The following is a 14,320-nucleotide window of genomic DNA, read 5'->3' on the forward strand; positions in this document are numbered from 1 at the left end:
ATAAAGTCCCAATGTCCTCAAAGTCCCAGTGTCCTCAAACAAGACAACTATAAAGTCCCAATGTCCTCAAATGAGACAACAATAAAGTCCCAGTGTCCTCAAATAAGACAACAATAAAGTCCCAATGTCCTCAAATAAGACAACAATAAAGTCCCAATGTCCTCAAACGAGACAATAATGACATTCCAATGTCCTCATACGGGACAACAATAAAGTCCCAGTGCCCTCAAAGTCCCAGTGTCCTCAAACAAGACAACAGTAAAGTCCTAGTGTCCTCAAATCAGACAACAATAAAGTCCTAATGTCCTCAAATTTGATGACAAAATAGTCCCTATGTCTTCAAACTAATACTTCCTAATCAACAGTGTCTCACCTTGTTACTGTTGCTAAAATTGGTCAAATTTGTTGCCATATCAACCTTCAACCATTAGATGTGATCAGGCTTTGGACCATGTCCACTTTTGTGTCGGGATCGGCTGCAGACTGACTTGGCAGAGATGGCTGCCATCTTGTTTTTACATGGATTAGTGTAATGTGCCCTTACTACCACTAGATGGCACAAAAAGTGTCCATGAATGAGGCCAACAGGTCTGAGTTAAGCAGAATGAAGTATAAGGTCAAGTAAACCCAAAATGTGATGTCCTCATATGAGGACACAGGGTCTCAGGAGGATATAATGAATATCTGAGTCCATATATCCATGATATTGCAATGTTATGTCCCTAATTGTCTGTCTCTCTGCGTCCCGGTCCTTCATCCATCCAGTTAATACACTCAGTAATGCGCTGTGTGTTTTCCTCCTGAAGGAATAAGCAGGTAGCTTTATCTAATCCATGATTTCCCAAATGACTCAAACACCATCCAACCACTTGCATCTCCACACTGCCACTAATAAGCCGAGCCCAAAAATAAAAGCTGGCTGCTTCGAAATGAGTTAAAATAAAGCACAAACACAGATGGGGAGATAAGGCAGCTCATTATGTGCGCCAGGTCTGTGTATGTGTGTGTGTGTGTGTGTGTGTGTGTGTGTGTGTGTGTGGATGAGAGCGTGTGTTTCCAAAATAGATGGTCAGAGTGTGCAGTTTGAGTATGTGTGACAGACACACTGTGTGTTAAAGCACAATGCAACACATCAATTATAATCTCAGCAGTCCTCTTTCCCTTAATCCCCCTTGATCATGTTAAAATAACACCATTAATTTGGGAGTTGAAAGTTCCTGTGCTAATTAAAAAAAAAAAAATCAGTGGAAGTATAGCAACAGTCCATTAGGATGGGCAACATTCTACATTGCCAGAGGATCATGAAACTGCTTTTGGCAGTGAATATTTAGGGCTATTTGTTGCAACAGCGGGAAGTAATAAATTAATTAAGTAATTAATTTAGCTCTTATTCACACTACAGGTGGTATATTAAACTAAGAGATCCACGTACTGCAGGGTACTATCTCTGAAATGTTTTGAACTAGGGGGCAAATGTGAATTTAAAAAGTGTTTTTTTGTTTTTTGAGAGCTAACACGCCTCCACATGCTGCTGTGTGAGAGATTTTAGACAGGAAATATTAGCCGTGGGTGTTTGGAAGTTAGGGTAGGGGCGTACTTCTTTTTGCTTTCAGTGGGTTGTTGTAGTGGCTGTAATGGGTGAAAACAAATCTTTTTGAACAACTCTTTTTGGGGTCCCAGGTCAGCCTGTCGAAGGTATAGTACTCACGAATCCCCAACTATCCCACTCACTGTTATCGTAGGGCACTGCTGACATCGTCTGCTACAGTGAGCAAATGAGAGGCGACTGAATCAGACTTGAGTTGAGACCTCCACTGCCTAGGCCAATGGGGCATTCTTGTGGTCGTCAGATGGTAGTTCTTCCAACTTGGGTGTGTTCATAAGCTTTAAGTTATAATGAGGAAACAGCAGAACATAGTTTGGCGTCTAGACATTGGCCTCAAATGATATATTACAGTATCGCAAGATGATTTTACCCCCATTGATAGATTAATGCTATGTTTACAAGAGATAAATGTATGGATGTTAAACAACTCCCTTCAGTTGATCAACGACAATACTGATATATTAATATTTGGGGCAAAAGCCCAGAGAGAGCAACTGTCTTTACACTTTCACTTCATACCAAGGACCAGGTCAGAAACAATGGGGTTATCTTGGAGTCTGACCTCAGCTTTGAAACACACATTAGAGACATCCCTAAGCTAGTCTAGTCTTTGGCATTTTCTGTGCTCTTTTAAATGTTATTTATTTTAAATATTTTGTATTTTATTGTTGTTGTTGTCTAGCTGTTAACCTGTCACTTTTTCTGTGCTTTGATTTGAAATATCTTCCCCCCTGTAGCCGTAGCCTGCAGTTGGATGCTGGCTGGACGTGGGGCTCAAAGAGCGGGCAGCAATACTGATGCAGGGCAGCTGCAGTTTTGACAAAGCAAAAGGTGAGCTGGGAAATTGCTGCAGCTTAAATAGACCGCCAAATTGGGAGGGTGTGTTTGTCGATAACATCAGCTTGTTCTAATTCCAAACTTGTCAGATACCAGCGCATAAAGGCACCTTTTGCAGTGATATGATATGCCGGGCGGCGTCAGCTTGTCACGCTGCCAGCAACAACGTTAAACAAAGAGCTGGAAAGTTCCTATAGAGCAGGCAGGAGGGGAGGTGGATGTGTCAACAAACCCAGGACTTTGACCCTGGAGCCCGCTGTTCACTTTTGATCTGAGTTTTAAGCCAAACCATTGTGTTTTCTTTTCTAAACCTGACCATGTGCTTTTGTTGCACAAGGAAATAAATGTAAAAACGAGGTGTTTTACAACATTCTAAGTGTATCATGAAAAAGACATAGCATTGAATGAGCAGAAACTGAGTACATTTCCTGTGAAAACAGAAGTGCACTTTGAACAGACATAATGCATGTTACAAGGATGAATTGATACGCCATCCTAGCACATCAACAACGGATGCAGGACGTCACCTAGCGCGTCCTATTCAGAGGTGAAAGTTGGCTGATAAAGTGGCGATATTTGACGAGTTGGGAAGAGAATACACTGGCTCCCAGTGTGTTTTAGAATAGATTTTAAGATGTTACTGATTACTTTTAAGGCTCTTCATGGTCCCACTCCCAGCTGTATCTCTGACTTTTTAATACAGTACACGCCAGTATGCACGTTGAGGTCCTCAGGCAGTGTTTGTTGTCAGGACCCCGAGGCTGTGGAACAATCTGCCCGTGGAAATCAGGTCGGCCGAGTCAGTGATCAGTGAAGTCCCTTCTTAAAACAAACTTTTATCAGAGAGCCTTTCCGGATTTTACTTGAGTTGTAAGTTAATTTAAACGGTCTTTTATTTCCTCAGTTTTTATATACCAAAGTGTTTTCATCAGTTCTTCGAAAATTTGTAGTTTTCATGTCTTGTCTGTTTTAATTACTGACATGTAAAGCACTTTGTAACCCTGTTTTTCAACACACAGAGAAACTGACACCATATTTTGCCAAAGTATCAAAACTCAAAGGTTTAAAAGGTTCAATAATGGAAAGAAACATCCGCCCATCACTATACTATAGCTCAGATGTGTTAAAGTGATGCTAACATATTGTTAGTCGTTTCAAAGTTTTCAATTTACCTCTTGTTCTGACTACTTTGGAAGATGTTTCTCCCCATTTCTCCCCCAGCCTTGAGGAAAGAAATCCCCTCAGAATATAAGGTGGACCAACTACCTGCTTATAACCTTCAATACTTAACATGACCTACGAGTTTTAGTCTCCATCTAAAAAATAAAACAGACTTGAAGATTAAAGCCAAAACTTAACAAGAGATCTGTAGGAGCCTTCACCACGGGCAACTTTAGACCGAGATTTTACTTCAAAGATTTGATGTCTGATAAAATAAAAAGAAGAAACTAAGTCGATGACTGTGTCCTCTCATACCCTCTGTCCTTTCCTCCTCACTAAAGTTTGGGCGCATCATCTTTCTTTTTAAAATCTTTCATGTGCGCTTCCTTGGAAAGAAAAAAAAACATTCTGGCAGCAGCAAGTCAGGGACTCAGGTGATGAGTGTTTACACAGCTACAACGCTTCATTCTCTATAATGTACCAGAGACAATATAATCAATACAAATTGTCTCCCTTTAACAATCTTAAATTTAGATTAGTCTCCTCATGACTATGGAGCTGTAGACTAAATTGAACAAGATTAATTTCAACCTCGCCGTTAGTCCTAATTAGTCAGACTCCGTGTACACCTCATTGGCCTCAGGCTGTTTATGAAAGATGAAAGAGATCACAAAAAGCCCATCATTTGGAAGTGGAGGTGTAAAAATAAGCAGTCACCAGAAGAAAATGTTGGCACTGTACATCTCTGCAAACCACTGATATATTATATTTGTACAGTACAGGCCAAAAGTTTGGACACACCTTCTCATTCAATGCGTTTTCTTTATTTTCATGACTATTTACATTGTAGATTCTCACTGAAGGCATCAAAACTATGAATGGACACATGTGGAGTTATGTACTTAACAAAAAAAGGTGAAATAACTGAAAACATGTTTTATATTCTAGTTTCTTCAAAATAGCCACCCTTTGCTCTGATTACTGCTTTGCACACTCTTGGCATTCTCTCCATGAGCTTCAAGAGGTAGTCACCTGAAATGGCTTTCCAACAGTCTTGAAGGAGTTCCCAGAGGTGTTTAGCACTTGTTGGCCCCTTTGCCTTCACTCTGCGGTCCAGCTCACCCCAAACCATCTCGATTGGGTTCAGGTCCGGTGACTGTGGAGGCCAGGTCATCTGCCGCAGCACTCCATCACTCTCCTTCTTGGTCAAATAGCCCTTACACAGCCTGGAGGTGTGTTTGGGGTCATTGTCCTGTTGAAAAATAAATGATGGTCCAACTAAACGCAAAGCGGATGGGATGGCATGTCGCTGCAGGATGCTGTGGTAGCCATGCTGGTTCAGTGTGCCTTCAATTTTGAATAAATCCCCAACAGTGTCACCAGCAAAACACCCCCACACCATCACACCTCCTCCTCCATGCTTCACAGTGGGAACCAGGCATGTGGAATCCATCCGTTCACCTTTTCTGCGTCTCACAAAGACACGGCGGTTGGAACCAAAGATCTCAAATTTGGACTCATCAGACCAAAGCACAGATTTCCACTGGTCTAATGTCCATTCCTTGTGTTTCTTGGCCCAAACAAATCTCTTCTGCTTGTTGCCTCTCCTTAGCAGTGGTTTCCTAGCAGCTATTTGACCATGAAGGCCTGATTGGCGCAGTCTCCTCTTAACAGTTGTTCTAGAGATGGGTCTGCTGCTAGAACTCTGTGTGGCATTCATCTGGTCTCTGATCTGAGCTGCTGTTAACCTGCGATTTCTGAGGCTGGTGACTCGGATGAACTTATCCTCAGAAGCAGAGATGACTCTTGGTCTTCCTTTCCTGGGTCGGTCCTCATGTGTGCCAGTTTCGTTGTAGCGCTTGATGGTTTTTGCGACTCCACTTGGGGACACATTTAAAGTTTTTGCAATTTTCTGGACTGACTGACCTTCATTTCTTAAAGTAATGATGGCCACTCGTTTTTCTTTAGTTAGCTGATTGGTTCTTGCCATAATATGAATTTTAACAGTTGTCCAATAGGGCTGTCGGCTGTGTATTAACTTGACTTCTGCACAACACAACTGATGGTCCCAACCCCATTGATAAAGCAAGAAATTCCACTAATTAACCCTGATAAGGCACACCTGTGAAGTGGAAACCATTTCAGGTGACTACCTCTTGAAGCTCATGGAGAGAATGCCAAGAGTGTGCAAAGCAGTAATCAGAGCAAAGGGTGGCTATTTTGAAGAAACTAGAATATAAAACATGTTTTCAGTTATTTCACCTTTTTTTGTTAAGTACATAACTCCACATGTGTTCATTCATAGTTTTGATGCCTTCAGTGAGAATCTACAATGTAAATAGTCATGAAAATAAAGAAAACGCATTGAATGAGAAGGTGTGTCCAAACTTTTGGCCTGTACTGTATATTCCCCCATATCATATTAACATTCTCCAAAGTGACGTACTTCTGATTACATGAATATGAGCTGACTTCGTCATCAGGAGGTGGAGGAAAAAAGGTGGATGGTGTGACATCTAGGAGAGACTGCTGCCAAGCTGCAGATCAGTGTTCAAGACCAACAAACAGGGCTGTTCATTAGCGAGACATGGGTGGCATTTCCAGCAGCTATTGTGCAACCAGAACTAGTTCTTTTTTAGCAGGACATCCAGAGCATTTCCAGCGGCGACTGTACCACCGAAACCAGTTCTTTAGCGAGACACTGGTAGCATTTCCAGTGAGACAGCAGCATTTATAGTCATGACTACACCACCAAAACTGGGGATTTTTTTGTGAAATATCTGTGGTATTTTCAGCAGAAAACTGAAACTGGATCTTGTTGATTTTTAGCAAGACGTGTTATTTACAGCAGCAATTGTGCCATCAAATAGTATTCTAGACATCTGCAGCATTTCCAGCTGCGATTATGCCACCAAACCAAGTTGTTGTTTTTTTTTAGCGAGACATCCATGGTATTTGTAGCCACAGTTGTGCCACAAAACAAGGGGTTTATTTAGCAAGACATCCGAGGCATTTACAGCATCAACTGTGCCTCCAAAAGCAGGTGTCTTTTAGGGAGACTGCAGCATTTCCAGCTGCGATTGTGACCACCAAAACAAGTTTGTTTTGGCGAGACATCTAGGGTTTTTTTCAGCAGCGATTATGCAACCTAAACTTGTTGTTCTTAGCAAGACATCAGCAGCACTTCCAACGCCGACAGTGCCACCAAAATAGGGGTTTCTTTTAGCAAGACATCAACGGCATTTCCAGTGACAGCTGTGCCACCAAAAGGGTCCATGTCATTGGCCCGACAGCCCATTGGTCCGACATCCCATTAGTCCGACGTCCTGTTGTTCCGATATGTGATTATACTAGGCTATACTGTATTTGTATACCATAGAGGATCAGCAAATGCAACAAAAGTAGGCTACTGGTCGAGATACAAGTGTCATAGAGAAAAGAGAGTGAAACACCATAACCTCCTGTTATTAACTCTGGGGTCCAGGTTGTGTGGGGAGCTCTCCGCGGTGCTAAACAGCTCCTGGCGGGCGTACTTCTGCCTTGATGGTGCGCCGCGACCGGCTCTGGGTCAGCTGGGAACGGCTTGAGGCGAAGCAGGCTCACGGCTTATGTGTTTGTCACTTTCTTTTTCATTTTAACCCACACCATGATCTTTTCCTGACCCTAACCAAGTGGTTTTTGTGCCTAAACCTAACCAGACCTTAACCACAGGGCATCATGATGATTTCTGAACGGACTTTGGAACAATGGGTTTAATATGGTCGGAACAATGGGATGTCGGACCAGTGGGAGGTCGGACCAATGGGCAGTTCCCCCACCAAAAGCTGGTGTCTTTTAGTGAGACAGTTGCATTTTCTGCCGTGACTGTGCCACCAAATCTGTGGTATCTTTTAGCATCAACTGTACCACCAAAACTTGTTTTTTAGGAGGATATCCGCGTTATTTCTAGCAACAATTGTGCCATCAAAACAGGGGTTTTTTTCAAGACAACTCCCCACCATAACCAAGTGCGTTTTGTGCCTAAACATATCCACACAATAACCACAGTGTTGTAGAAATTCAAAGTCTAAATAAATAAATGTAACATATCCATGGTTTGCAGAAATCTACAACATCAACATTTATTCTGGTGATTGGACTGACAAAAAGGCAAAACAACCGAAGCAAAAATAAATTGTTCACAGCACAAAAGCAATGATCTTAAAGTGAACAGCACTTGGTGAGGAATAGGTATACAGCCTGATGGATGGATTTCATCAAAACTATTGAGCAGGTTGCCCCTGATCATTTATCTCTGTTGAAATAGTGCAAATGGGATCCATTAATCTTAAAAGTATAATTTGTCTGATTTATGAAAGTTCTCTTATTTAAAAGCCAGACAAACTCTGAGACAATTACACTTTATATCTGGACTAAAGTAAGAGTCTACAGCCATGCTGGGGCTGTACACAGGGACAGATATAGTGTTTATCATCTTAGCTTCATGTGTTAGCATGCTAACATGAGGTAATTAGCACAAGAATAGGCCAAATATCTGTTGGAGAAACCTGCCTTATAGTCAGAGTTGTCTTGGTGGTGCATCTATAGCTCCATGCTGCAGTGTTTATGTTCCCAGGTTGTGCATCAGTCTGACTAAGAACGCCTCAGTCAGTGAGCACCGAGGTGTCTTGTCTCTGAAACAACTCAGCGGAACACGACTGCTGCAGGGATTGAACCTGCAACCCTTTAGCTTATACAAGGATCGCTCTGACTACTCAGCCGCGATGACACCACTCTCCTTTCTGTCACACATCACTCATCGCATCACTGCACTCTGCTAACCTTTGTTCCAGTTTGAACCTGCTGCAAGGAGTCTGTCTGACAACACTCACAATAGGTATTTCCCTCACTGTCTCGGCACAGGTAAGTATCAGTCAGTGCCTGCACTGTGTTTGAGATGCACAAGAGGAACAGCTGTCTTGACAGCAAACATCTTTCTGTACAAGGCTTACAGCCTTTGCATGTTTGTGCCAGCTGCTTCTTAACAGGAATAAATGAAATGAAATGAAGGCCAGTCAAACACTCGCCTGGACATAGTTAAAAGCAGATTAATCCCTGCATCTTGACTGTTGTGAGTTATTTTAAAGCAGATTTGGGATGTTATAGTCAAAATCAAAAGGTAATTTGGCACTCATTGCAAAGGTGACATCTCACAGCATTGTTTGTGTATTTGCTCGCTTATTCACTTGCTCCCTGTCTTGTACTGGTTTTATCTTTTCCTCTGACTGCAGTGTTTTGCTTTGATGCAAAAGTACAGGAAAAAGGGGTGCAGGCTCCAAACATACAATTGTAAAAAAATAAATAAATAGTCAAGCTGAGCAAATTCAAGATGATAAACTGCAACAAACACTGATCTGTCTTGCCTAAGAAAGGCAAAACGCCGAAAAAAAGGGGTTGGGTGACCAGATTGCAATCAGATAGTGCTTGATCACACCCAAATGCACTGTGGAGAGATTGTTATCTGATTGGCCAAACCACCTTCAGACGCGGTCAGGAACGCATTGTGACTACATTAAACATAAGTGTAAATGCAATTCCGTTTTCAATCCACATACATTAATTACATGGGCAGAAATACATGACCGCACGCGACTATTCCAAACCAGCAAGTTAACAGCCATCGACCAGTTAGCAAGCTAAGCTACTAGCAAGGAAGCAGTAAGAATGAAGCTCCAACGAAAGATCAGTCAGTTTCATGCTCAGGCTGTACGTTTTCTCTCTCACCCTGCCATACACTCCTTGCATATATGCTCACTCACGATCTCTAGTTGTCATTGTCTGGGTCTGTCAATTGAGTCATTGACTGATTCACAATCAACCAATGGCACAGCGGCACACCTTCTCTGTCAGCCTATCATCTTACTGCTCCCCATTTAAAATATGGTTCTTTCTCTGCCATAGTTCTATCTTGCTGCCGTCCTGCTCACCCTCCATCTCCCCATCACCACCTAGTTTTTAGGGATTCATCAGCCTCATCTGCCTCATCATCCATCAGCCTCAGAGTCATCAGCCACCTCCCCATTAACACCTAGGGCTGTAGTTTCGCAGACCGGGCACGGCGGGGGTGCAGTGCACCTGCGCTTCGCCAACTGGGTGTGGCCAGGCGGATTTTGTAAGTTTGGCACACCGTGTGCCCTGGCGCAGCTACTCCTCTATCCCACCTCCATCCCTCCTACCTGCGCACCAATCAAATGAGCCCCTCTCCTCGCCCTTAAATGCGCCGCGCAAAGGTGTAATGAGAGTTTACTCAATTCGCCATTGCAGAAGAGAGCAGTAGCGTCAGACAGCCAAACTTCTCCCAGGAGGAAACTTATGTTGTGGTCCGGGAGGTCTGCTCGCAGTGTCCGAATATACAGAACTGCGAGCAGACCTCCATGGGCTGATGATGCAAAGGTAGCCTGGGAGGAGGTCACCACAATTGTAAATCAATGTTGCGTTTCTCTTGTGCGCGCGCACGTGCTCTCTCTTTCTCTCTCGCAGTCTCACTCTGTTTCTTTTCTTTTGACTTTTCTAAGATGACAGATGCTGAATATATACTCCCTATCTGATGCTGTGGCTGTTTGTGGTTGGCTGAGAGGGATGTGAACTCATTAGTTTGCAGCTGTTTAATCAAATCAGGTTGGGTTTCCATTACACGTGCCAAACGGTGCCAATCCCCTTTGATCTGACATCAGATGTGACGGGACAGTCGATACAGAGATACATTTATGTGCTGATTGCAGATAGTTGCATTGAATAGTGGTTTTGTGGCTATTTATTGCATCGTTAATGTGCCTGATATTCTGGAAACCTGCCTGTGAGGTTTTGGTGACGTGTGCGCACTGTCCGCTGCCAAAACTTCGGCTTACACCGGCTGCGCTCCACCTGCGCTGACAGTAGACCTGGTTTCAGATGGTGAGCTTTTAGCGCACCTTCGGCGAAGCCTTTTGGCACGAAACTGTCACTGCGCCAAGCTGGATCTGTCGACACCTTCCCCTGCTGTGCTGCCACACCCATCTCAGCGCACCTCAGTCTGCCAAACTACCAAACTGAGCGCGCCTCGGGTTGCGCTGCTCGAAACTAGCTCTGCACGGGGTTCGCCACCCTGCGCTGCGCCGGGAAACTACAGGCCCTAGTCTTTACGGACTCATCAGCCTCATATGCTAAACAGCCAGCAGCCTCAGAGTCATCATCCACCACCACCACCAGTGTCTGGACTCCATGGAGGGATTTATCCTGCTGCCGCTCAGATGTCCCTCCATCACAAAATATGTCCCTCTGGTGTCCAAGCGCCAAAGACCTCTGTTAAATCTTAATCAGCACAAATCATCCGTAATCTGTACACCCATATTCTGTATTAAATATTACCTTCACTTCACTCTTCTGTCTCTCCTGATTGAAATGATTATGGATATTCAGGACATATATGTGGATGGAGTCAAGATGAGACCAGTGTGTGCTTTCAATTTGGTCCAATAAAAGTATCCAAGTGAAACTTACAACACAGCCATTTATGAAGCAATGGTTAAGTAAATGGTGGAAAATGGCTAGAACCAATCTGATCTCAAAGTAGACCCTGGAGACACATCTTAACACCAGGTGTAAATTTAAGCAGACTAAATTATATCTGGATACAAGATACATTTTAATGCAAGGTGTAAGAGGGTCTTACAATGCTTATATCCCTATAATCTAGTTCACAGTCACAGAAATTACCTGCAATTGACCTCCAGCTCACTAAATCGAGCATTTGTTAACTTAATGTTTGTTCACTTAAGTGATGCTCATTGAGATCAGAATTTAAAAAAGGTAACCTGGATTTAAAAGAAAAATGTTGATAAAGGAGATCCCCATACAATATCTAATGACATTTTAATTGACATTTTTAATTATTAAGATTCCTATAAAGCCAGAGGTACATGACATTCACATCTCTGATTTGTCAGTTATTTCTCAAAATCAAAAAACAGGATTAAAACTTCTCTCAGCACCAGAGGCCGGGCTAAGTTCAGCAGACGAAAGCAAAACTTTCTGGCATTCGGCCTAAGATGATTATTGCATTTTTCTCGGGATATATGAATTTGTGAGTCATATCCTGAAAGAATAATCCAAACAACACCTGAAAGGACAGGCAGGAAAAGACAAATAACTCTAAAGTACATAACTCACATTAAAAGGGAGACTGTTCCTCCTGGTGTAAAATATCCAGCAAAATTAAAAGATGGGTTGTGTATGTTAACATTGAAGACGCTCTGATCAATATTTCTTATCAGCAATGGATCAATTGATTGTGTAAGCATCAATTGGTACAACACCTAAGTTCGTAACTAGCTGTTGAACACAGAGGAAAATTCAGCAGCTAAAGAGCTTGATATTTCTCTCAGGAGCTGGTAGAGACCAAAACAGAGCTAAAAGAAAACTCAATAATGGATTAATTTCTATCAGGTGGAGAGACCAACGACTCCAAATGAATGCTAATGTTGCTACATGTCTGCTCAGTGTGCAAATGAGCCTGATAACAACTTGTTAACCCCGCAAATCACGTTGCACACTTTCTCTGTCTCCCCGTGTTAATTTAACTGATGGTAAAAGCCTAGAATTACACCACGAGTGCTCTTAACCTGCGAGAACTGCTGCTTTCCTTGGTGGTGATGTGCGAGACAAAACATGAAATATGCTGATGTGTCTGAGTGAGCATTGAAGTGGTAATAAGTGGGTGGCATCAAAGGCTGGAGTCTCTCATCTGTCAATTTATTACAGCAGAGATGACTGAAATGCAACAGGAGTTATGTAACTTGCAGGGAACGCACACCGCACATTAATGCGTCTTTCCGATGACTTGGGCAAGCTAATCAATATCCGTATGTAATATTAATGCCATTCTGGTGCATAATAGAAGCCAAAGTGAAATTATAAAGACTTGGTTCAATGCTAGAAGTCTTTTAAAATCCTTTTTTTTTGCAGATTATGACACTGCCTTCAGACTACTGGGAGTGGAGCTCATTCACATATCAAACCGACTACGCGAATTCATTTATAGCCGGCCTGATACGTGAGCAGCCTCCCGTTTGTAGCAGTTATTTGTTTTCCAATCCACCCACAGATTTACATGCATTTAGATTAAAACTATCTTAAATCTTTCCCACCATCTGCCCCTTTCTCCTTCTGTTGTTCTACCAAAGAGACTTTAAACAGGTTATCAGAACTTTTGTTTTGTTTTGTTCTGAACCCTCCAACTCTTTCGTCTTACCGTGCCAGCCCATGGAGTACGGGAAAGAGATCTCAAACAGATTGTCGTACTTGGTCAGCAGTCGCTTCATGATGTCGGCCAGACCTGGTGAGAGGAGGAGGACGAGGTGGGTAGGGAGAGAAGGAGATATTGTTTGTTAGTATTGTTAATAATGAATGACGTGAGGAAAGGGAGCTGAAGCAGAGGGCATGTCAGGGTAAAAACCAGCAGATATTAACTTAGAACGAAGAAAAGACTGTGTGCATCAGCGGAACACTCAGTAAAGCTGTGAATTGAAAACAAGATGAAACTTTTATGATTCTTGATCGGACATGAAATATAAAACAAAATGCCTGAATACATGAGGAATGAGTCAGACAGATCAGAGACAGAAAAATAAGGCACACAGCTGAACACATACAAAGACAAAATGTCTGTCTGACTCTCGAGCCGCCAGATAAAGAGCATCAGGTTGGAGATTCAAATCAAAAAATGTCCTTCATTTATCATTTATCACAATTAAGAATGAATTAATTATAAAGAGCAAATAAATCGTAAAAATTTAGGCTCTACAAAATGTATTTTTTTCTTCTTTTTTTTACATTCAAAGCATATATCAAGCATCAATAAAGCTTTGAATGAAAAAAGGTCTCAATCTGAAAACAGTGATTCATCGGATTCAATGAATCAGTCTTTGTGCTCGGGTTTCAGCTTTGCCTCTTTCTTGTGTTTCCCGTCTCACTTTCCTAGTGTCTCAAGTTTGGCTGAATCCAAATGTCCGGACTTCACTGCACTTGCAGACTTTGCGGGCGCTTTCACGGGAAGTCTGGGAGTGCTTAGCGTTGTCCGAATCCACAATTTAACCAGTCAACAGGGGGGGCACATGTGGACTTTCTGCAGACTTCCACAGAGTCCACTTGGGGTGCAGACTTCAGCAGACTTCACTGATTTATTTACCCACAATTTATTGCAATACAGATGTGACGTTGTGGGTTTTTCATTTGCCGAAAAAAAAAAAAAAAACTATGATTGTGTAATATAGTTATTGATAGTTAGGTCTATTAAAATGTTACTTGAACTGTGTGGGCCAGAAATAATACTCAACCACATCATGATACAGAGGAGTGTCTGGGCTCAGTCTTAGATATAGGGTAAGGAGCTCAGACATCCTTAGGGCGCTTGGAGTAGAGCCGCTGCTCCTTCGTGTCAAAAGGGGTCAGTTGAGGTGGTTCGGGCTTCCAGGATCCTCCTGGGCGCCTCCTGTTAGAGGTGTTCCAGGCACGTCCCACTGGTAGGAGGCCCCGGGGCAGACCCAGAACACGCTGGAGGGATTACATGTCTCGTCTGGCCTGGGAACACCTTGGGGTCCTCCAGGAGGAGCTGGAGAGCGTTGCTGGGGAGAGGGATGCCTGGGGTGCTTTGCTCGGCCTGCTGCTCCTGCGACCTGGCCCCGGATAAGCGGATGAAAA

General features: G+C 42.8%; 1 protein-coding gene across 1 annotated transcript in view; it reads right to left on the reverse strand.

Annotated features, from left to right (window-relative positions):
* Window positions 1-14,320, reverse strand: part of galt (galactose-1-phosphate uridylyltransferase) — a 58,049-nt gene that overhangs the window by 5,601 nt on the left and 38,128 nt on the right. Inside the window, exon 9 of the mRNA XM_033646274.2 lies at window positions 12,873-12,956. Coding sequence (XP_033502165.1) covers window positions 12,873-12,956 — 84 coding nt within the window. The remainder of the gene's footprint in view (window positions 1-12,872; window positions 12,957-14,320) is intronic.

This window comes from Epinephelus lanceolatus, chromosome 19 (assembly GCF_041903045.1).
Source record: "Epinephelus lanceolatus isolate andai-2023 chromosome 19, ASM4190304v1, whole genome shotgun sequence".
NCBI lineage: Eukaryota > Metazoa > Chordata > Actinopteri > Perciformes > Serranidae > Epinephelus > Epinephelus lanceolatus.